At 39.3% G+C, this 24,383-nt stretch overlaps 1 protein-coding gene across 2 annotated transcripts in view; it reads right to left on the reverse strand.

Moving 5' to 3' along the window:
* USP45 (ubiquitin specific peptidase 45) overlaps positions 1–24,351 on the reverse strand; it is a 48,992-nt gene extending 24,641 nt beyond the window's left edge. The window contains exons 1-7 of one of the 2 annotated variants that reach the window (XM_041478003.1): positions 23,937–24,351; positions 16,307–16,416; positions 14,102–14,271; positions 12,463–12,566; positions 11,977–12,077; positions 3,236–3,381; positions 1,916–2,011 (exon numbers count right to left, since the gene is read on the reverse strand). In XM_041478003.1, the coding sequence (XP_041333937.1) occupies positions 1,916–2,011; positions 3,236–3,381; positions 11,977–12,077; positions 12,463–12,566; positions 14,102–14,271; positions 16,307–16,416; positions 23,937–23,962 (753 nt within the window). In that variant the 5' untranslated portion in view covers positions 23,963–24,351. Of the gene's footprint in view, positions 1–1,915; positions 2,012–3,235; positions 3,382–11,976; positions 12,078–12,462; positions 12,567–14,101; positions 14,272–16,306; positions 16,417–23,936 lie in introns of those variants that run through there. The other variant, XM_041478005.1, reaches the window with a different exon arrangement.
* Between the last annotated feature and the right edge of the window lie 32 nt (positions 24,352–24,383).

Below are 24,383 nucleotides of genomic sequence, written 5' to 3' on the forward strand. Positions count from 1 at the left end.
ATTTAAGAGCAGGTTTATTATTTCAGGAGTAATAATTGCAAAACCAAACAATTCTTGGTGGTAACCAATAGCTTTGGAAACAGGCAGGTCAATGAGCCGGTCTGGTTCTCACCAAAAGAGGCAACATTTGTATTACCTGCTTTACTCCTACCCCCACATGCACTGAAATTCATCTGGAAAGAAAACCCAGGTGACCACCTCCATAGGCCAGTGTAAGATTGTGCTCAGTGGCTCCCTGCTACCCAACCCAAGGAATGGGGCATCCAGTTTCTCTGATCTGTGAGCCACACACTGCAATTTCCACACATCTGGCAGCCACGGAAACACAACCTGTTCCTACACAAATCGAGTGCAGTGGTTCAGCAAGAGCTGATGGCAGACCCCACACATGCCCTGTGGCACTGGGAGACAGGCACAAGGCACATCCTGCACAGCCCCTCTTGGTATGACATTGAGCCCAGCCAGCAGGTCTGGAAGGATTAAGCCAATTAAGCCAATTTTAAAGCAGAATTTTAAAGTCCTGCACAGCTTATACACCACGTGTCACAATGACCACAGACCACCAGTTCTCCCTAACATGCTCCAAGGTTCCTATGCGCCCTACTAGCTGGCCTGACTCTCAGAAAAACAGATTACAAGTGCCAGATAAACACTTGGAGAGGAAACCTCATCCAAAAAGCAGAGCCACACAAAATGTAAGCGAAATGGATACACACAAATATAAAGTATTTGCTTTATATGCACTATCACAAGGTGGGAAAAGGCTCCTTAGCAAGCAAGAAGCTGCAGGTTTCTACATTGCTATTAATTAGACTACTGCAGCCCTCTTATTCAATGCCAAATTCTGCACTGGCATACAAAGACCAGAAAACACAGTCTTTGCTCCAAAGACCTTATTTACATTGTAAGCAATGTCATGAAATGAAAAATAGATCTTTCAACCTTATGGCTGTGCAAGTTACACATCAAGCATAAGCCAACAACCCACTGGCTTGCTAAGCCTTTGGGCAAAAACAAGCTCCAGACCTCTGTTGTGGCTCAGGATAACTTTGTGAAACATGTTGCTGCTCTGAAGTGCCACTGGAGGAAATAAAGACAGCTATGCAATGAATTTCACACTGTTCTTGCCTGGAGAAGCTATGAACATCACCTACAGCAACACAGTGAAATCATCATCATTTCACAGGTATTTGAAACAGAATACCACTCCTCTACCCTCAGCGCCACCAGAAAGCTCACAGCAAACAGCAGGAAAAAAGAGGAAAAAAACTAAGAAAAAATCCTCTGTAAATGGTTTGCTTCAGCTAGCAGAGGGAAAGGGGTATTATCTTTATTGCCAACAACATATAATGAAACCCTGAGTCTCTAAGACATGACCAGAACAGCAGAATATTCTTTGGATAATAGCCACAGGAGATACTTTCCCATATGCCTGCAATGAGCTTGAGGACAAATTTGTTCCTCACTGAAATTTTGCTTCTCTCATTTTAATCCCCTGGCCTGTGAAGCATGTAATAAACTTTATAGACCTTATCAATGAAGGGCAGGGATGGACTGGAATAAAATATTTCACAGATACTTTCTAGAGCAGAACAGACCATTTCCTGTATCATACGTTCATACTGGAGAAATTAAATGGCAATTAAAAATAAGCCAGATGCTCTTTCTTAAGGTAAAGCATTATTTGATACTTCAACATCAAAAAATGTGAAAGCAAGCAATTCTTCCTCCTCCTCCAGGGCTGAGTAATGACTTCTGTAAAAGACATCAGTTCACAGGTAACATAAACCCACCGACAAATTAAAATGTGAAAGAAATGGGAGAGTAACAGTGTGCCTTTAATGAAGATGTGATTTCCCATCCTCCAGCTTCTTCCCACATTTTCCCAAATTTGTATTTCTCAGGGCACACTTACCAATTGAGAATCTGAAGTGTGACAGATTTTTAACTTTGTTCCTTTCTCCTTTATCTCATACATCAGTTCATTTAGTAAGTGAGTCTGTGCCAAGTTCTTAAAGAAAAAAAAAAACCAAAAACACCATGAGAAACATGCTGAGTGTTCAATTAGAGAGTTTCTTTAGTTATATATTCTGGAGTCAGGGGTAGACCAAACCAGATACACTTCATAATGTGTAACTGAGGTTTAGATCTGACCATTAGAAAGAGCACTAAAAAAATCACTGAATTGACTGTTTCTAAAATTGTATTTATTTCTTTTTCTGTAATTTCAAAATAATTCACTAGCAATAACTTTTTTATTTATGTTGAACAAGATTTATTTTTTTTTTTAGGATTAAGACATTATTATCAGAGACCATTTCCCTCTTTTAAACTCTGCAATCCCTCTCATCATGCCCCATGAAGCACAAAGGCTTTGGCACACTGAAAAGTATTATCCTTCTGAATTTAGGAGAGAAATCAACTCAACATATCTCAGCTTTGTTTCTTTATTTTTAGTCAACTCTGACAGCAGATCACTTAGGTTTCTACAATGCCCTAAGTATGGACAGATAACAATTTGCAGTTTTACTATCTGTTTGATGGGGTTTGAATCAATATCAAAAACACAAGGTGAGGTGTGCCAGTGCAGAACACCTTTGTAGCAGTTTTCTTTCACTTGTTCACTCCTGTCTGCAGATACAGAGTGTCTCTGCTCAGACATAGGATGGTACAATATAAAACCCATTTGGGCTACTGGTTTTTTGAGGATTTTGGATTGTTTGTACACTAAACATCAACAGTGTATTAGTATAGCTAATTTCTCTTATTGTAGTCAGAAAAAACCCATAATCGATAAAAGTAATTTTATAACTGCATCCATTGTAGGGGTTTAAAATCATCCCAATGAATAGTGCAGATATTTAGATTATGCACACAGTGCCACTATTCACATCACCAGTATGGTAGATACCCTGCATTAGTCATGACTAATAATGTTGAACTTCAAATAAAACCACATGCTACAGTACAACCCACACACATACGCACTGTGTAAAACACTTGGCATTTGTACTTGTTTCATTACTGTGCAAAACACCAGTGATCCAGGAATTCCTTTTTATTATAACAGGAAACACTCCTTGGATAGCAAGGAGTAAAAAGAATTTGAAAAGGACTTTCAGAAAGCAGAATGAAGAGTTGTAATATTCAAAACCTTTTCAGAAGCCCATAGATTATACAGATTTAGTATTTCTGAAATCTGTTAAGAGAAAGTGCCATGATCTTTCCATCTTACCTGCATGACAGCATTAAAAAAGCAGGTATTTCCTAAATTATTTATTCCTTTAACTGGAACTGACGCACCATTACCAGAGCTTTTTCCTTTCAGTATTTCACTTGTTTCACTGTTTTCTTCACGAAGACGTATGATTTTTGATGAACCTGTAATTAAATTATAGATTAATATGACCACGTAACTTCATAGTATAATCAATTAAGTCCTTCTATTATTATGCTTATTAATTTTAACATATGTGGAAGATACCTTGATAATCCTCTAAGGTGTTGTACGCAATCTTAAAAAAATCAAAAACCCAAAAAATTAGACACCAACAGATAAACCCCTGGGGGGTAAAAAAAATGCCCTCAGCAACTACATATATGCAACAAAACCTTCCATTAGAATCATACTGTCCTATAAGACTGTGACTTCCACAATTAGACAAGCAATAAATAAAGTAACATGAGTTGTTTACTAACAATAGGCAGCTGAGATACATGTTCATTATACACATCAGAAACACCACCCAAAGGCTGCTTTTTGGTGCATTTGAAAGGAGGTAGCCCAAAGTTACCACTGAACGCTGCAAGTCTTTATCAACTACAGTGTTCCATTCCAACTGCCTTGTCAACAGCCCAAGTGAACTCATTATCCCTACATTTGCTCCTCAACTCACCCCCCTTTGTCACAGCCTGAGGAATTACTAATGCAATCCACATACATACAATGCTAGTGTTTTAATTTCAAGTAACAAAAAATTGATAAAACTATGCTATAACATCCACATAATTCCTTGTTTCCCTTATTATTTAAATAGATGAGGGGCAGCAAAGTTAGACAGTCATTAACTTGTAGCCTAGAGGTAACGGAAAGACTTGAGATAACAATATTTAGCCTTGAATTCTACTAGCAACTTTCATACTGTCATGGTTGCAGGACTAAATGTGAACATTACTGACATCTGCAGTGTCTTAAATATTGATTAACAATGCACGTCAATGTAAACGAGTTATGGACTTAATAGATGCCAAGAACTGTGATGCTACAATCTCTGTCTTGACATATGAATTCATGTATTTGTTCTAATGAGTTTCACATTGAAGTCTCATTAAAGTGTTCTTGAGAAATAACTAACAGACCTATTTACGTTAATGAAATTCTCATGCCAAAAGGTTCTTTTATGTACACTCCTAAATACCTTCTTGCTTAGAAAATGAAAAAAAATACAATTAAATAAAAAAGAAGTCATTAAAATATCTATTATATCTGGCAACAAGCTTCTGACGCAGTCTGCCTGCACCCTACAGTGCCATTGAGGCATAACTATTCTTCCAAATTGTATCAGAGTTTTTCAAGAGTTAGAGGTGCTTTGCTGTTTAAAAACATTTTTAAATGTTCTTGTTAACAGTGCTTACACAGCTTCAAATTACTCTCCTTTCCACTCAGGTGGAAAATTAAGACAGTACAAGGGCAAAGTAAAAGACGGAATTCTCCTTGAAAAAGCAGACAAAGTGGTTTTGACTATAATAAACAACAAGCGAGCTGCTCACACCCTTAAACACTATTTTATGGGCTACATGAAGCAACAACACCTTTTAACTGGCATGCTTAGAAGGGGAATGCTACAGTGTCTGCAGCTCATCCACCCTCAGAGCTTCAGAACAACCACAGTATGAGTACGGGAGCTCCAAGTTATCTGCAACTCAAAGGCACTGCTCTCTCTCAGAAGTTTAATATTGTAACTGGAGATGTTTTCCCCTCAGAGAAGTGGGCCATCCAAAGTAGTGCTGGGGAAAAGAGATGGTTAAAAAGAGAAAAAAAAAAAAAAAAAAAGATGGAAAAAAGAGCCAAAATTGTGGAAATAATTTGTGTATTAGTATACCACAGTTGTTGCATTTATCCATCGGCATTCAAAAACATCTGGGACAGCATCTTAAAGTAAACAATGTTCACAGGGCCATCTGGACAAAACTGCAGGCAAAAATTAAAGCATAAGCATATGGAAAAGCAGATTTTTCTCTTCCCTTTAGCAGTACAGGATGACAAATGTCAAACCTAGATCTGTCCACGCTTCACTGTGCTATGCTTTGCAGCACCACCTGGCTCTCCTTGCACAGCCACCAAATATGGACAGCACTGCCACAGCGGACCATATCTGCAGGGCAAACTCGATAAAAGCATTTCACTTCATGGTTAAATGGCAGCTTCACACAAGTAGCAAGGTTCCATTTGCTGAACCTTACATACAAATTATTTAAGGGAGGGAAAACAAAGCTGAAGCATCCAGCTTTGTGATAAGAGCTAGATGAATATGCAATTACAAAACACAAGAAATGAGAACCAGACATCCGATTGCCACAAAGCTGGATAATTAGGAGGATATATATAGGGATAAGGTTATATGTAAAGGGATAAGGAGAAGTAGTAGCAAATTGGAAAAATTCCTGGATGTTGGTTAGAAAGTTAGAAATCTCCTTTCATTCAGAAGGTTTCAATTACTGCCTTTTGATTTCTTAATAATTTTAACAACACAATCCACATGACATTTTACTATGTTTTTTGTATCTGTGAGAAAGTCCTGACAGAAATGTGCTGCTTTGCCATTAAAAACATTACTTGCTGCCTTGCTTACAACACAGAGATATTTTTAAGTACATATACAGAGCCAGAGGAGGGACTGCAGTTTTTAATTTAGCTCTGCTCAATGTCCCCGGCTCAGTGATAAATGACAGACAGGCCTGAAGCTGAATGTTTACTTGACATGTGAAGAGTTGGTCAGTCTTAACAGAACATGCTGGTAATGACTGTGATAGTTAATACTTCTACAAATTGGGGCTGGAGGGTCCTCCTGCAAGATTAACCCAAGGCTACAAGCATGTTATTAATCAAAAAGCTAATATGTAATTTTTTAAAGTGAATTTGCACTCAACAACTGTTTCGTGGACCCTTGCTGACTCAATCTTGCAATTCTGTAATTTAACGGGCGTGCTTTTGGATATGAAAAGTGACTTTTAAGCAGATATACACAAGGATTCCAGCTGAAGAATTCCATCAAAATGGCTGTCATCTGCAGCTGCCCACAAGGACCTTCAGCTCCTGGCCTAACAGAATAAAAGAAGTAGTCCAAGTCATTTGTCCACATGCAGTAATACTTGTTATACAGGACTTTGTTCATATTAATGAGAGCAGGATGGGTGAAAAGCACAGAAGTCATTAAATTCAGACAGATTTCTGTCACTAGTTAACTCGTCTTTTAGAGAACTGACATGGTAACCCTTAAGCTCTCTGCCTTTCTCAGGTAGTATGGACATCAGCTAGGCAGGCCTGTCCATCCCCAGCAGGGACAGAGTATCCCACTGTGCTTGGGACTCACATTCAGACCATGCCCCTCTGTCAGACTCCTCCTGCTGTTCTGCTGCAGAGGTGATCTTTCTGAGGCAGCCATACAAGAAAAACTCTCACCTAAGCTGTGCCTTGATCACTGGAACTTTCTCTTCCATTGACAAAGTGTATCTGGCTGCACAGACACTACTTGAGCACTCTGCCAAAACCCACTGCCCAGCTCTCCACCCAGATCATCACACCCTACTGATCACCTCTCCATAGGCACCAGGTCAGTGCCCACCTCTGGTTCCACCGTGATATCCACCTCCAACCTTCAGCCAGCTGCTTCTGTACATAGACAGAGCCTCACGCTCAGCAAAGCTTCCTAACACCACCCTGCTCTCCCCCATGCTAGAAAGCCCCCTTCCCACCAGAGCTCTGGGAAGAAGGACAGCAGAAGCTGCTCCTCTGCTACAGCTCTTGCCTGCAAAGCACCCTTTTCTTGCTGCTCTTTTCTTCAGCTTTTCTTGTGGCTCCTCAACTCACCTGCGGTCCCGTCCCAAAAGCTCTCCAGAGGCAGGAACACTGCTTTGTCCCACAGCTGCTCAGCACCAGCCTCATGGGCAGTGACTGAGAGTCCTAAGGCAAACATTAGCATGGACAACGATTCATTCCACAAAGCAGAGCCACTTTCTGCACCAGGAGTACAAAAACACATGGTGCCGACACACCCACTTGCAAAGGGAAACTTACTGTGGGTTCCCTATCAATTTGTTTTGCCAGCATTTCAAACATTTGCAGCACACATGGACTTCTGTACCGCCTTTGCTGAGACTGAGCTGTGTCTGGGGGTGCAGATGGTATGAAAGCAAGAAGATAAATGACATCAAGTTGTTTTTCAGCCAGGGGAGTAAGCACTATTGCTCATCTTTTCAATGCAACTTTTTTTTTTTTAAATTAAAATAAGGGTTCCAGGAATACACACTTTTATTCCAAGGTCAAGCCTTTTCTATTGAATACAACTCTGGTACTTCAGCTGAAGGTCTTCACAGTAAAAGCAAGGTTAACAGACTGTCTTTTACCAAGTTCTCATCTTGCTGTATTATGAAATGCTACTAAATTGTCTGGCACTTCTTTTTTAATCTAAAAAATTTAGATTTTTTTTTCAACACTGTACAACAATTAGAATCCAACCGTTAGATAAACAGCCTGGTTTTCTTCTGAAATGGTCACTAGGTTTACATTTTAAAAGCTGAATTTCGATATTGGTGTTACAACCCTACAAATCAAAGATTATAAACTGTAATTTTATTTCTCTGAGTCTTGCCACAATGTTATAAACTAGAAAAGACATCTGCATAGTGTGGAAGAGCAACCTATTCAAGGACTGCTTTTGATCCTCTTTGCTCAGGTGACTTGTGTTACATCTCACAAGTAAATAAGTACATGGACAGGAAAGGTGAGAATCTGTAGTTAAAAATGACAGAATGCCTAAAAATATGTTTTTGCCAATGATTCAGTTTTCATTCCTTTGCAAGGAGCCTACTAGCAAGTAAGCAAATTTGAAACATAATTTCTCACCAATAACAAAAATGTCTTTTTGCCAAAGTTTATTTTCAGATCCAGAGAATCAATTTAATCTGTTTTATTTTGCTAGTTAATTTTAAGTAGATAGAATGGTCTTCTATGACTCCAAACTACATGTAAAAGTCACTTAAGAAAGAACACCACTTTTTCAATATGATCCTTTGTCAACTGCTAATATCCACAGCAGAATGCAAATCGGCAAAGTTATTCATCACACTACCTGTTTTTCCATACAAATCTACAACTCTCACATGCATTGTAAAATTATATCTATTTTTATACATTAGTTATAGCCATCAAAACAAAAATCAAGTTTCTAACTTTCACTTACAGGCAAATCCAGGCAGCTGAACTTATTACCAAAACCTCGTTCCTCTGCTTGTCCCTCCCAACAATAAATTTAACTACAACATTCGAGAATATATCTTCTTCCTTCCCATTCTATTGCCACACAAACCAATTTAATTAACTGCTCTATAAAAAGTATGCGATCTTATGTTTCCACCAACATATAATTTTGCTTTTGTAAAGGAAAATACGCATAAGATTCACTTTTAAGACTGCAAAACAATTTGTTTTCTCCAGTAAATGAGCAGACACACAGATTGCAATGTCTCAGCATGGTTCCTGTGTACTACATGTGCATTATGTCCATGTGAAGCTCACAAGTGTGCCACACGGACAATACTGCACCTGCCTTTCTGTGGCAATCATCACGGCCTGCTAACCTTCTCCACAAAACAAATTTCTGGGTGGTACACCCTAGAAAGCAATCTTGCTTTTTTCTTCCAGCTTGTGCCCAACATGACCTCTTAACCAAACAGACTCCTCTAAAAAAAAAGGGGGAAAAAAAAAAGAAAAGAGCAGGCATTGCTGGGTACAACAAACCATAGGATCAGATGTGAAAATCACACAGCTGCAAACATTCTTTTGGGAACCCAGCTCTGGGATTTATCTCAATCGCTTAATGTAATTACAAAAGTCAGTCATGTAGTAGTAATGTAATTTGCACATTTTTACAGCTGAAGTGAAGTTGAATCTTTATGAGAGGCCGAGTGAAAAGCAGGGATCCTGCTGCCACACTATTCCACCACATTAGTACCAAATGACAAGCATTTTGCTTTTGTTTATTTTCCAAGATGCGTTAATTAGGAAATCTATATAACCCTCTCACATGTTTCAACCGATCATTTTATCTTTAAATGAATCCTGCACTTTTGAGAACCGAAAAAAAATCCTAGCAGCCCTCATTTGCTACTTAATCCATGTTCATACTGCATTTCTACAGAAATTTCTACACAATGCTATTTGAATTTTAATGATGCACCATGCCAACCAGTTGTTACAACAGAAAGAAATCCAGACATAAGATGAATTCTTGTTACAGTGCCACATTCTGCTATGAGAACTGTCTTCACTTTGATTGCTTTTTTAGAAAGAAATGGAAAAGCAATGGGGAAAAAAAGCACAAAATTGATTTTTATGCGAGAAATATGAATCAACTGTAGTTTTACACCACTTGTTTTTTACAAGTTATTTTTCTTTTTTTTTTTAATTAGCTTATGTTGTTGAGGGGTGAATACACAAAATAAATTTTAAAAATCTATGCCAACTAATAATTTAAAGAATGATATCTACACTGAAAATATCAATGGAACATGAAATAAAATGTTACACTAAAAAAAATTAAACCAAAAGCACAGTTAATTTTCACAGTAATACATCATGTACTTTTGTATTCTGGACAACAGGATGAACTACATTTCAATTTCAGATTTTATTTTTTCAGAATGCCTAAAGGTAGTCTAATTTGAAGAAAAGAAAAAAAAACCTTAGGTTTCTGTAGAGGAAGCACCAAGTCTGTCATTTATCAAAATGAACCAAGAGTGCCAGTTCTGGTCAGGAGTTCCCTGTCATGCACACCAGTCGTTTATAAATACACGGCTGCTTTCCAGCCTCTTCCAGCAAGGAGCCTGGCCTAAAGCAAGAGTCCTGGGCAAAGAGCTTTGCTGTCTTTTCCTTGCCTCTCAGGAAAACCCAACAAATCATCTTTGGGCCAACATTGCCAGAGCTTTCCAGAATGCAATCCAAACTGCTCAGCAGAGACAGAGTGGAGAGGGTCACAGACTTTCACCTTTAAAACATCACTGGAAGTACACACGCACGCTTAATGCATTAATCCAAGCCTGCACTGGAGCTTCAACCCTTTCCCAGAATGGACCAGGAGATGCGGCTGCCCTGCAGGAGCAGCCCTAGCACTCTCAGACCTCTTGCTGCCGAGACAGGCACCCTGCAAGGCTATGTCTAAGCCCTAAACAAAACAAAAAAAAAATTATATTTTGGTTCCAGTTACAGCAAAGTTTCCAGTTATATCAGCAAACATTTACATGAAATGTAAGCGTTTTCGAAACAGAGTACCAAAATTAAACACAAATGCATATACAGCAGAAACACATGCTGCCCTGCTCTGCTATAAATATGCTTACTTTTCCTGAGTTAGTTTGGAATTTTAGTTGCTTAATTTAAGACATTTCACAGAAAACTTCTAAACTTCTTAATCTGAAAGCTTTAGATGTTTTGAAGTTCCACAAATTAAGAGTCTAAACCAAGAGGCACAGAGTTGTATCACTCAGAAAGCCTTATCCAGCAGCACAATAATGGAATAAAATTGCTTTCATTACATTAACTGAAAAAAAAACCACCACAGCATTTTCATTTTCAAGCAAGCTGCAACACTCATTTATTACACATAAATTTGAAACTAAAGCTGTGAATAGAAGTGAAACCACATTGTATATTCAATATATATTCACTGCTCCAAGAAAAAATATGCAAAATGTATCAATATATCAATTTATTAAAATTGAATAATTTAATATACAACACGTGACTAGATCAAAATATCGTATTTTTAAGCAGCCCTTCATTTTTTCCCTCAAAAAATATGTAACATCTCTTAAAACCAGTAGGATTTATGCACATTCAGCTAGAAGAATATTTAGTGTAATTCTGAGAGGCAACCATTCTCCTTTCACACTTCTAACTGGTTGATTATTTCTGTTAAAGGATGCAACCAATTGTTTTAAAAGTTTACTTAAGGTGGGTTTTGAGAAGCAAATGTGGAATTCAGTGCACTCTCTAAGTCACAAGCCAGAAATGCTGCCAAGCCTGTAACAGCAGAGATGAATAAAATCAACATTATCAAGAGCAGACAGCTGAGGGCCACACATACAAAGTTCTATCCACCATCACATATATTGAGAAGGTGTAGAATGCTCCTAATATAAGAAAATAATTTAATACTATCTTATTTTAATAGGAATGACTATTCTATCAATTAAAACTGAACAGTAAAAATGGATACTACACCCAACAACAGAGTACAAGAAAATCCACTTAAACAAATCCAGCTAACTGTGGAGAACAAGCTTAAATCTGAAAATTTTAAGCTGTTATATATCCATACCAAGAAAATTAAATTCATTTATAGTGAATGTAAAATGTATACTTTTATATATTTTTATGCGTTAATTTATGATTCATTTATTAATTTATATGGCCTTTTCTTATTTAAGGTGACAACTCTTCTATGGTAAACTTTCTTTGTTAAAGACAAAATTCAGAAAAACCATCCTATAGTGTCCAAAATATTTTTAAAATGTAATCATACTGTAGAAAAAGAAGTGACACCATGTTTTGATAGGCATTACTTCCCCAAGTAGCTTTGCAATTATAAATTACATTATAGTCACATTGTACATAATTTTGCAATTGTATTTTTAACATGACTCAAAATCTGAAATGCTTATTATTAACTCCAGATAAAACTAGCTGTGCAAACTTACTTGGTTCAGCCCTGGCACCATGTTTCTGAAGGAAGTCAACTATCTGAGCCAGAACCTTCTTGTTGCAATGCGTTGACAGCTCTTCATCACATTCATAACACCTAAACAAAAGAAGATACAAACTGGATTTCAGGGCTATCTGCATGCACATTTCAGCTCTAGCAAACATCCAAAACTACCTTACACAAATTACTTAAGCTCTCAGTTTCAATTTTTCACACTAAAAAAATGGAATAGAATTGAATTCCCTCATCTCATATACACTTTTCTGTATCAGTCCCAATTCACTGTGGTCCTTACAGATTTAAATAATTTCAGAGAAAACAAAGGACAAACACATATTGCCTCTAAAAAACCTACCTTTCCTCTATAGAAAGCATTAATTTTATCTGTCAGAATCATTCTTTATCATGAGAAGACACTGCCTTAAGTTACGTGAAGTCCTTAGGTACCGGCACACACAAATACCTGCATACTGATTCTTACCATATGATCCACGTGCTGAGGTTGATAACGATGCAATGAGGTTCTGTGCGTGCAGTTTGGAAGTGTTTCAGAGAATGCTGGCCTTCTGAATTCTTACTACATCCCTAAAAATGGACACATCAACCCAGTAAGAGGGGGGAGGGAAAGGGAACAAGGAAAAGACTGTATTATTAGTAAATACACTACAAAAACTCCGCTTTTCAAAACTAGACAAGGAGCTATTCTGCCCTACTTATTCAGCATTCGTAAGGATTGAAAGAATTTACCATTTCATCTTTTCTACTTGGAAAATTCACTTGAAAATATAGAGAATTATTAAGTTTGCTCTAACTGAATAGAAATAATTCCTAGCTTTTGGATAAGTATTGAATAAATATCGACATACAAAAAACTATACCATTCACAAAAGAAAGAATGCTCTAGTAATTGTTAAGGAAACAACTATGTAGCATATTTGGTCCACAGAATATCAAGGAAGAGGACAGCATAGGTAACCCTCACTGCTCAAGAATGTCAAATGCATTCCATACAGCAAATGAAAAAAGTACATGAAGTGCTCTGTTCTACAAAGCTGCTGTTCTTTGTACTACAAAGAACACACTATTTATATATAGCGATTTCAAGAGAAAGCATTTGCAATGGTTCAAGTATTAACAGAGTGGGACTTAGATTCAGGACTGGTCTCTGAATAAGCATAAGTTTTAGAAGCTGTTAACAGCACGAACATGAAGAAGCACACAAAATTAACTCCTTTTAAAAGCCCTCCTTAAGAGAAATTTTTCAAACAAGATATATGAGTCCTCCTCAGATCTAGTTAACTATAGTTAACTATGAATAGCATGTTTCTTTGAAAAATCAAATCCGTTCATATTATACTGGTAGGAGCTGGCTTCTATAGTAAAATGTACTGAAAGTAGTTTTCTATAGTGAAACCTACTGAAATTCCAAGAAAATCATGACATGCTTTTTTCTGGCAAGTATTGGCTGAACCAAGCCTGATACTGCCCATAAACTGAATTTTGCTGTATCAATCAAAATTTTTTCTTTACTTCAGTCCCAGGGCAGAAATCTGTGAAAGCCCTTGGGGTCAGGACCTGCCATTTTGAACTCCAAGGCCATGGTTTGACATTATAACTGATCCATTCTAATGGCTAGTTGCCACAGGAGCAGCATTCTCACTCCAGCATAGCCCTTTCTCCCTGGTTTCAGTCAAATCTAGCAACTGAGTGTCCACAGCACAAGTTCATTCAGCAACATACGTTTGGTTTTTCATTCATTCCTATTTATGGGAACTTCTGCCAGAGGAGCCAGCTGAACGGATGCATTTTGCAGCCACACAGTTCCCAGAGCCAATTCTCTGTAAGTGGCAAGAGGATGCAGATAAGAACAGAGAAAAGGCAGGACCATCACTAGTCGTGATGCCACACCGCACTGTGACACATAAAGCTAACCCTAAACACTGCCAAAAATGAACAGGAACATAAGGTCACACCCCACTTCCCGAGGAAGCTGAAGCAGGGACTCTCACACTAAGCACTTGCGTCACACTGCTCCTCTGGATGATGAGCAATGAGATGCCAAACAGACAAGGATCCACAACACATCCTTTAGGAACTCCACCTCTGCAACACGTGCTTACCTGAAAGCCACATTTGAGGCACAGCCAGATGTCTGAAGGTGCCCCGGGCTCAGCATCGCTGAGCCGCCTCTCCTTCAGGCATTCCGCACAGACTGACCACACGCTCTGAGCCACCGCTCTCTTCACATGATGCACATCCACTGCCTGGCCCACGTGCTGGCAGGTCAGCCCTACAGAAAACAACACATTCTCGCTTTTATCTATCCAAAATAACAGCTACCAAAGACAGCACATGTACACTGAAAGACCACAATCTTCAATTACCAGGTTAAAAAAACAGCAAAGAATTAAAGTAGGAAAGATCAGCCAGCTGCTCCCCACATACTGAGTTTTATGAAGGAATCTCTTTCAGTCTTTCCGTAATGGAAATTCTTTTCAAGTCAATAAATGCCACCTCTTAAAACCAGATAAACTAGTTCGTACAAAAGTACAAGGATTACTTTTGTACAAAACTAATTTCCCTGTTTTTTGAAAATAAAATAATAGATAAATCTATTTTTGCATATAACAACATAGGCCATTGACCTCTTTTCAACCCATAAAGAAAGATTTTCAAATACCTATGCCTCCCTACTACAACTGCTCAATCTGAATGTGAATATCAACCATTCTTCTCTGTCATATTTTTTTGCACAAATTCCACTATATCACAGAATAAGCTAAATTTGAAGTAACCTCTGAAGGCCATCTTGTCCAAACCCTCACTTAAAGCACTGCCAAATATTAATTTAGATCTGTTTGCTCATGGCTTTGTTCAGCTGAATATTGAGTATCTTCAAGGACTGAGGCTTCACCAGCTCACTAGAAAATCAGGTTTCTGTCTGACCACCCTCAGAACGAATATAAAATAAATTTCCTCACGCCTAGTCAAATTTTCCATGCCCTAACTTTGGTCTGTTGCCTTTAGTCCTCTCATTGTGGACTTTCTACAAGAATCTGGCTCTGCCTTCTCTGTAACTACCATCAGGCAGTCAATGAAAGAAATTATATTTTCACTCCTTTGGCTAAACAAAGACATTCCCTTCAGCCCCTCTTCCCACATCATGTTCTCAATCTCCTTAAAAACATGGAAGGGGTGAACCACTGGCCTCACTGACAAGTCAGCCCTTCTTGTAAGAGAGAGCCCACAACTTGGGCATGGTTCTCCCAGTGAAGTCCCACAAGTGCTGAAAAGATGGAAAGAATCATCCGCCTGCCCCGTACTCTCATTAATACAATCCTGCCTACAGTAGGCACAAACAGCACAGCTTGGTTTTATTCAGTGTGTGCATTAGGACCCTCAGGACCTTTTCTGCAAAGCTGCCTTAATTCCCACCCTGTAATGGCACGTAGTTATGCCCAGGTGCCAAACTCTCCACTTGCCGCTGCTGAACACTGAGATGTTTCTGCCTGCCCATTCCTCCAGCCAGTCAGTCACTCTGAATGGCAGACCTATCCTCCTGCTTGTCAGCCGGCCTCCGCAATTTGTTGCCATAAAGAGATGGCAGAGCACAGCTTCACAATTACATCAACCAGTTTTCTCAGCATTTTCAGATGCATTCCATCTGACCCCACGGACTTGTGTGCATTCAGTTCATTTAACAGTTCTCAATCTTCTACCCTGGGCAATGTTTATATCCCAGAGTCTGCCATTAAGATCAGAAGCCAGAGAGGTGCAGAGCTTACATGCGAAGACAGAAGCAAAGGCTGAGTTCCTCAGCCTTTTCCCACATCCTGTGTCCCTAGAACCCCTGCCCCCTCACGCAGCAGGTTTGCACTCACCCTAGTCTTCATTTTACAGCCACTGTATCCATAAAGGCTCATCTTACTCTTTACACTCCTCACCAGATCCAATTCTAACTGAAGCTGCTTTACCTAATCCTGCACACTCCAGACCTCTGCAAAGGCAGCCCAAACCTGCCTCCACCCTCTCTGCCATTCCTTTTTCCCTCTGAGCTCAGCTGGAAGCTCCCTGTTCAGCCACACAGCCTCCTGCCTGACCTCACATGGAGAGGTTGTCATCGAAGATCAACCAACTCTCCAGCCCTTCAGGGAAGTCATGCAGTGTAACAACTGATCATGTCATAAACACTTGACTGGGGATATTTCTGTTATAAATTCAAGCAAGAAAAGTATTTCATGGTAGCAATGATTTGTGGTTTTCATCAGTCAACATGGAAGCTATTAGCCCGCAACCTCAGGACAAACATCACCCTACGTACTCACCTGAAATATCATCTGAAGAGTCCTCATCCTGTGGCCTGTTAGGCCTTTTGCTTCTCTTCGGCTTCTCAGGGTTGGTCCTTGATGGATCTTTCACCCGCATCTGTTGCTTACTAGGAAAGACAAACAGAGGTAATGTTATTGTTCATTGAAATGTTTCACTGAGTGCAGCAAGTCTGAACTCTAAAAGCACAAGATCCAATCACACATTCGAACATCACACACACAGTTTCAGGCTTGGTCTAATGTCAGCTTTGTGTAACAAGGAGTATGAATGTGTCAGGAATGAAGTCTTAGAAATGCCACAACACCAGTTAGACTACAGGACACTATGAATTGTAGCTGTAGGAAAAAGGGACACCTGCACACTCACTTCTAGGCAGAGGTGTTAAATATTTGAGGTATTGAGATTTTCTTTATTTTTGTTATTGCAAAGTAAGTTATTACAACCACAACATACCAGAAAAACATGATCAAAATAAATGTTTCTCTTCCTTAAAATCTATAACTTATGAAAGGTTTCAGTCATTATTTACCCTTGGCACATTCCCTAAAGGTTTTTGAGCAATTTCAAACAGTGTAAGAAAATTAAAAAGTCTTCCAAATCTGATAAAGTGTTCTATCCTACAAGGGATGACTGACTGGAGTGCAAACTGATCCCTCTACTAAACATTAGAGAATCCATAAAGATGAAGTCTCTCATAGGAAATTTGTGTCATTAATCAAGGAGTCCTATGAGGAACAGAATTAAAGCATAGATATTTGCCAGTAAACTTTAAAAATAATCATTAGAGATTTCAGCACACCAGTCATTTAATCAAAATCCGAATGTGAATCCACTGAAGGACTGTAGTTGTGCACCATACAGACAGCAGCTGGGGCTTAGTTTACAGTTTGTCTTTTAATGGTGTGGTTCATAAAACCAGATTTTTGTTTTCACATACAAAACATATGAATGTAAAATAGTCAAATACTCACACACTGCACACATGTGAGCCATTCCGTTCAGAAATAAAATGACATCTTGTTGTGTACCAGAAACAGGCTAATAATGTCACCTGAGCCACCAGGACCAAAGATTTTCAACTGTACTACTGCATTTAGGTATAGGAAACCTCTAAAATGCCCTACATTTGGGAATAGCAAAAGGTATATTCTTACTACAGATCAATTAATTAAGTTGGCCAAGGTTTAGCAAGTTTGTCTATTTAAGATTTTTTAATCTTTTCTGTACAGGCATTTAGACATTTGTATTTCTGAAGCTCTGAGAGACACAGGAATCAACCAGTATAATGTATATTGAATTCAATATTCTCTCTCCTTACTTATCCACTAAGCCAATCAGCAGAATAATCATCAATATTGATATTAGAGCATCACCACCACTGATATCTGAACAGCCTTCCCTGAAGCAAAGCAATCTGTACCACTGAGCTCCTGTTCCAGGTTCCTACACATTTGGATAGATGTTTCTGCATCTGCCCTACATCCCTACACACTGTTAGTGCTAGAGGTTTTCTGCATGAACCTACCCATGAGAGATTTGCTTTGGACAAGTCACATTTTTGTATAGTATAAAAGAAATCTTTAGTCACTGCTTCCTTGCATTAACAGCTTCATGTTTCCTCAAGCCTTCAAAACACAGCGCATTTTTTTTACAAAATGCTACATTTACACAGAAATTAGTTTACACTATATTAAATACCATGATGTTCCTAAATTACAAATTTCAAATTTTCCTATACTTATAAGGCCTAGACATGCAAGTGAACAGCGCCACTGAATTCAGCTTTACTGATTTCATGGGTTCACAATTTCTATTCACACACTAAGAAAGGTCTAAATATTCCAGCTCCTGACTATATATGTTCAACAGATGTTAGCACACCTAATGTCCATCAAAAGCCATGGAACCTGGCATCCCTAGAACATGAGGAGGCTCAAACAACTTCAGATCTTTCTGCCATGGCAGTTTCACATGAAACTACCCATCACCACTTGTCACACTGCTACTTAACTGAGCACAAGATTCATCAAGACATTCATCAAACAGTAGGGCCAACAGAGCTGCTGTGAGAAAACACAAGACCTTACACTAAATTATGCAAAGAGTCAATAGCAAAGACAGCAAAAATGTCCTCCCTAAAGGAACATAGTTGTGTTTAGGTGATTCAACATTGACATAAACAATCTATGAGTTCATTTCAGCATAACAATTTTGATCTATTTGGACAGATTATGTAAGACTGTCCAAAGCACAGACTTCACCCCAATGAAAGTCATCTTTGTATCAGTACGCTTAGAGAGTTCCAGTGAGTAATTGTGGGCCCAACCAGCTGAAATACAAGCATGTCTTTCCTACGTGTGGCCCATAGCACAGGTGATACGACCTGGATCAGGGCAAACACAGCCCACTGCTGGACCCATATCCTAGGGACCCTCAAGACACGGGGAAAAAACAGTGTCAGCTGATTCCCACAATGACTGAAAGCATGGCACTTCAAGCCCAACCTAATCAACATGGCATGCGAAATGAACACTGGCATAAGAAGCTGCACCCACACTGCACAGCCCAGACACTTTTCAGTCTCCTTTCACTAAGAGCAGGCAGAGGAAAAGACAACACGGACCATTAGATTAATTACTTTTCATGGACATACACACAGATGGACATCCATCAGACAATGGTTACTGACCTGTGAGCTCTTGGAAAAACCAGAGCATACCAAGGACCTAGACAGCTAGGGTTTGTGCCTGATTTTGAAAAGCACAGAAGTGTGATGGAAGGGTACAAGCAATGAGCTACTCCACATGATCTACGATGCAAGTGTATATGGAGTACTGCCTGCCCTTTTCCAGGACATTCAAGGACTGGAAACATTACAAATTAAAGATCCCATTTAATAAAAACATGATCAACATCAACTAACACAATTTCAAAATCAGAATGTCTATGCCAGAAATTTGATTATTATATTTGAGTTAAATGAGGAAGAAACTTAGGATGCTTCAGAAATAACCTCTCAAAAATATTTCAGTTTATGGGAAATAAAAGATTTGAGATTTTGTTGGAATGAAAATCCTGAACAACAGACTCAAGAAAGCTTAAAATATAGCTAAGAAAAAACCAAAAGGGATGCTCTATAGCTTATTGTTGGCCATAGGCACAAGCCATTCAGGACAAGCAGGCAAAAGATAAAAGAACAATTCAGACAAAATTAACTTGACACGCTGAAGATTAAAAATCATGGAAGTATTCTAATGATTTGCCTCTTTCCAACCCATTCTGATATTTTTTTAATATGTCCAATGAGAATTTTCTGTCTACAGCCACCAACTATGGAGTATCCTAAAGGGGACAGACTCTCCTCCTTTTCCTATGCAGAAAGAGGTCACCATGAATCTTCGCTTGAAGTTTTCTTTTGTGATGGAAAAACAAATACATTTAAGTTTTCATTTCATGAAATGAAAACTTAAATGTATTTGTTTGTATAAAATGTATTTGCTGTATAAAATCAAGTCATGGTGCACACAATATTTGACTAATGAATCTGACAAATAAAAAGACACTGATTTTTGTGGTAGAAAAACCTGCGTTTAGAGGGTATGTTAGCTCTACCCTCATCTCTACTTGGCACACAGTAAAGATCTTAAGTAGAAATTATGTAGTGTCCTTGAGGAAAAAAAAAAAAAAAAAAAACCAAAAAATATAAAAAGTTAGACTAAAAAACCCTAAACCTTTTTCTTTTAAAAAATTATTTTGCACAAAACTAAGAACTAATCCTTGCCAAACATGTTCAGATTCTTTGAGCTCAGCACACAAGAGTTTGAAGTGTAATCATCACCATCACTAGCAATTCTCAGCTGTCTTCTTACTTCTTAAAAGACTCCTAATGTCAATCTTCCTACAAAAAGCTGATTAAGACCAAAACCTCCTCACTCAACTGCTCATTTTCACCATTCTAGAAAGAACAAACCACTTCAAAAGCAACAGAATGATATGCCTATCTAATTTTAAAAGCTTCAGATTTGACATAGTGCCAAAAATCAATTTGCTGAATTTGTTAAGTTAAATCTATGGTGTGCCTAGACTATTTTAAGATATGCTTGATACAGTCTATATTTAACAGCATTAATATTCCTATATTTAGAAATTTACCCTCTTCATAAAGTATATATTTAGATACTTACAAGAGTTGAATGTTGTTTCTAAAACAAGTAACTGCTATTTTTTTAAAATTTACATTTTAGAGTAATTCAGTAGAGCTAAGACCAATGAAAGTTACAAAGCTAGTATGAACTAAAAATCACTTTTCCTTGGGAAACCAAACCGACCCAACCCAACCAACCAAACAAGTTACTCTTGTTTCCTCTTCACAACATTTTTATGCAAGAGAATTGAAAAACAGCCTTCACTGTCTCCACTTCCCAAAATCTTTTCCTATCTTCCATCTTGTACTTCTCACTTGAAAGATGAGTCCCTCCTTCTAGAATGTCTACAGTTCAATTACTAAACATTGAAACATGTCACCTTAGTGAGTCTTCCCATACTTAGTGAGTCTCCTCATGTACCTTCACCATGATGCTTATAAGAAACACTGACCAGACCACCAGGTTGTTAGAGAAATAACCTGCTGCACTGATTAATATCATATCACTGCTTCCATCTGCCTAGACCCACTTTTCCCCTCCTCTTATAATTAGGGTGCGAGCTCTTTCAAACAAGTGACACATTTTTGTTCTTATCTGTGTAATACCTATTACAATGTTTTTCTGATTCTCGATTAACTAGGAGGATTACAGTTGCATTACTAGAATGCAAACAAGATAAAAATTATGCAAAACCCACCAGCCTATCTAAGCCTACTGACCCTATGAAATGTAGCCAAGTGAGTCTACAGAAAATCTCCAGGTACTATTTTGGATATGGGCAATATTCTCCCCATAGGACTGTCCATTAGCTGTGAAACCAGTATTGTTAATTATTTCATCAGTGAGCACCTGAATTCAAAGAAGCTGGGGCAAATACATTTACCTCAATCCCTTAATTCATCTGAGGCAGCCTAATTCCAGCTGTCTCACTACTTGTCAAACTTTCAAGTTAAAATTGTATCATTTTACATTGCTAATGCAAAGAAAAACCTGGGTCACACTGAAAGGGCAGAGCCCACACTGAATACTGGGAAAAATTAGCATTTTCATATGACTGTACAGAACTGCCCAGCTGTAAACAGCAGCCTTGCACCAAAGGGGTGAAGGAACAGCACAGATGTGCAGATTAAGTCCAAAGATGCTTCGAAACACATCTGTGAAAGGTCCCTGTATGGATCAGTAATGCCAGATCCTCCGCAGAACTGCTACATGCTTTGATGTAAGCCACAAGTTGATACATTTCGGACCTCTCTTCCGAGCATTACCTGTGGCATTTTGCCTTGCTCGCCACTAGGCCAAGTGTCACCCAATCAAAAGAGGCACCACATCCATCACGGTCAGCAGCTGGGCAGTGTCACCCATCAGCAGGCCAGAAGGCTCAGCGCTCTGACAGCCACCGAAACCTTTGCAGAAAACAAGCCCCCGCTGCCTGAGAGAACAGTAAAAGGACCAGAACTGCTGACTGGTAGTGGCAGTGAAGCTTTTTCCCCTGGAAAATGTCATCTGAAATTCTGAAAGCATCATCTCCAAGATTTCCTAGCCCAAAGGCACATCACACATCCTACACTGTCACTGGAGCTCAAACGCCAATCCTGACATTGTATTACAGTCCTAAAAAGGGTGAGACACCAATGTACTTTTGGAGCAAGGAGTGAGATGGAGGCTTTGGACTGCTAGATACAACCTTCCAAGTGACAGTAAAAATCTCATAGCCTCTCTGACTTTCAGTAATGTACTTCAGCCAGCTGCTCATGCCAAGCATGTTCTATCAACTTTCATGTTCGTATCCTCCACAATCCCCCTCGGATTTCCTTCTAAAATCACCTGCCATAGAAAAATAACCTCTGAGGATGAACAGAAGCCAGATACGTCCAGGAGCAAAACTGAAAAGACACTGTAACTGGGTTTATGACTAGAGTATATTAAAACTCTCAGTGAGTAAAAAGAGTAGCATTTTGATGACATATTTTTTGCTAGTATGTTACAGCAAAGTTTTATGGAAAATTTCAGATATACCTGGCAATATCCAGCCCCATAAAGCAAACTGCAACTTTTGTTTATGTTCTCTATCCCACATTAAATGTTTGGGGTTTTTTATAATATATCAAAAGGAAAAAACATCTGGGAAGATGCATGTGTGGTCCAACAAAGGTTTTTCTAGAAAATTCTTCCTTTATAAAAAAAACCCCACCTAAGTACCATAAAAAGAGCCATAACTTATAACTAATGATGTTGGCTTGCAAGGTAAAACTTTGTATGCAAAAAGGCAGTCAGATGACAGACTGTGCATTCCCATGATACAAACAACATTACTGTACCATCGTGACAGAAAATCTGAGGGCACAAGAACTGAAACAGCTGGAAAGTAACCAGTGAACTCACAGTACCTTGCCAGGACAACCATGTGGCCAAAAACTGGGGGAAAAGCAGCCTAAGATGTCACAACAGAAAATGAAGGGCAATATGAGCAAAGGATGAACTTTGGAGAAATGCTCATTCTATGAATTCAAAGAAATAAAAAAGGAACTGTGGTTGAAGCATGTGTGTGAGACAGAAGGCTGAAACCCACACAAGACAATACTTTAAGCTAAGGCTCCTGCTGTACCTCTGCCTAAAGGGCTGAGTTGGAGAAAATAAAGGAAGACAATGGCTGCCCACAATTTCCCATCTATTCTGGAAGGGTGTTGTGGAAGTTGATTGATCAGTGAGGGTAGAACAGATAAAACAGTAATTAACTACTAGTTTGAGCTCTTTGAAAGTCCAAGTCTTGCCATCAAGAACAAAAAATTTAATTCCATTTTCTTCCTCCACACAGACTGCCCCAGTTTGCTTTGATGGCATGTCTGAAGTGGAACAACTTGTCCTCGATCTACAACTGATGCTCAAAACGGAACCCCTGAGACATTAGCTGCACTTCTGTGAATCTCACAGAAATAAAGCTACAGAGCACCAGTTCTTCAATATTTCATGGAGAAATCTGACAAAATATTTACGAATGTAGTAAACACGAGAACAATTTCACAAAGGCATAATCTGCTTCAAGCTTGCACATGCTCGAGCCATTACTATGCTTCTGTTTTAAAAGAGAAATGAAAATGAGAGGAGAAAGAATCCTTTAAGTACAAGTCTGTTCTTTATGCTTGCATGAGAGGATTATTTAATGGAATTGGGAAATACTTGTAGTTAAAGATGACATGCAACTAGAATACAGTGCTACATCCGCAGCTATTGCCACATGCTTCTACTTGATGTCTTCATTCTACTGCACTTATGTTTAACATGCTGTTGTGCATATCCTGTTTAATAGTGCAAGTAGCAACACAGGTACAGCAAGGGCAGGACAAAGTCCTAAAGTAAAGGACAATGACAGCAAAAGAAAGAAAAACAAAACAAAACAAACCCCCAAAACAAAGAATCCCAGTAATAAATAAAACGTGGAGAGTTGCAGCTATGGGTCTAGAATACCACGTCTCAGGCTAACCGTAAAGACCGGCAGCGGGCTGTCATTTAATCCCCGGGCACGGACGGCTCCGCGCCCGCCGAACACCGCACTTGAGGCCGCGGCGGCGGCAGGCCGGCACACGCAGCTCGCTCCCTACGCCAAGTGACCGGGCCGAACGCTCAACCCGGCCACAGGCGCTGCTACCGACTGCCCTCAGTCCAACACACCGAGAGACGCGCTGCGGCTCACGGAGGCGGCCCGACGCTGCCGTTCTCATGTCTCGGCAGGGTTAACCCGCTCCACACCGACAGCGGGCGGTCGCCACCAGCAGCTCGCCCCGGCGACCCAACACGAGCAGCGCTTAGCCACCAGCCCGGCGGGAGAAGCGCCGGACAGCGCTGCCGCGGGCGCCGCCGGCAGCGGCGAGGGGCGGCCCGCCCGGCCCGGGACCACGGCGGGACAGAGCCCCGGCCCACCGCCCCCAGT

This window comes from Pyrgilauda ruficollis, unplaced genomic scaffold (assembly GCF_017590135.1).
Source record: "Pyrgilauda ruficollis isolate IOZ18807 unplaced genomic scaffold, ASM1759013v1 scaffold43, whole genome shotgun sequence".
NCBI classification, from domain to species: domain Eukaryota; kingdom Metazoa; phylum Chordata; class Aves; order Passeriformes; family Passeridae; genus Pyrgilauda; species Pyrgilauda ruficollis.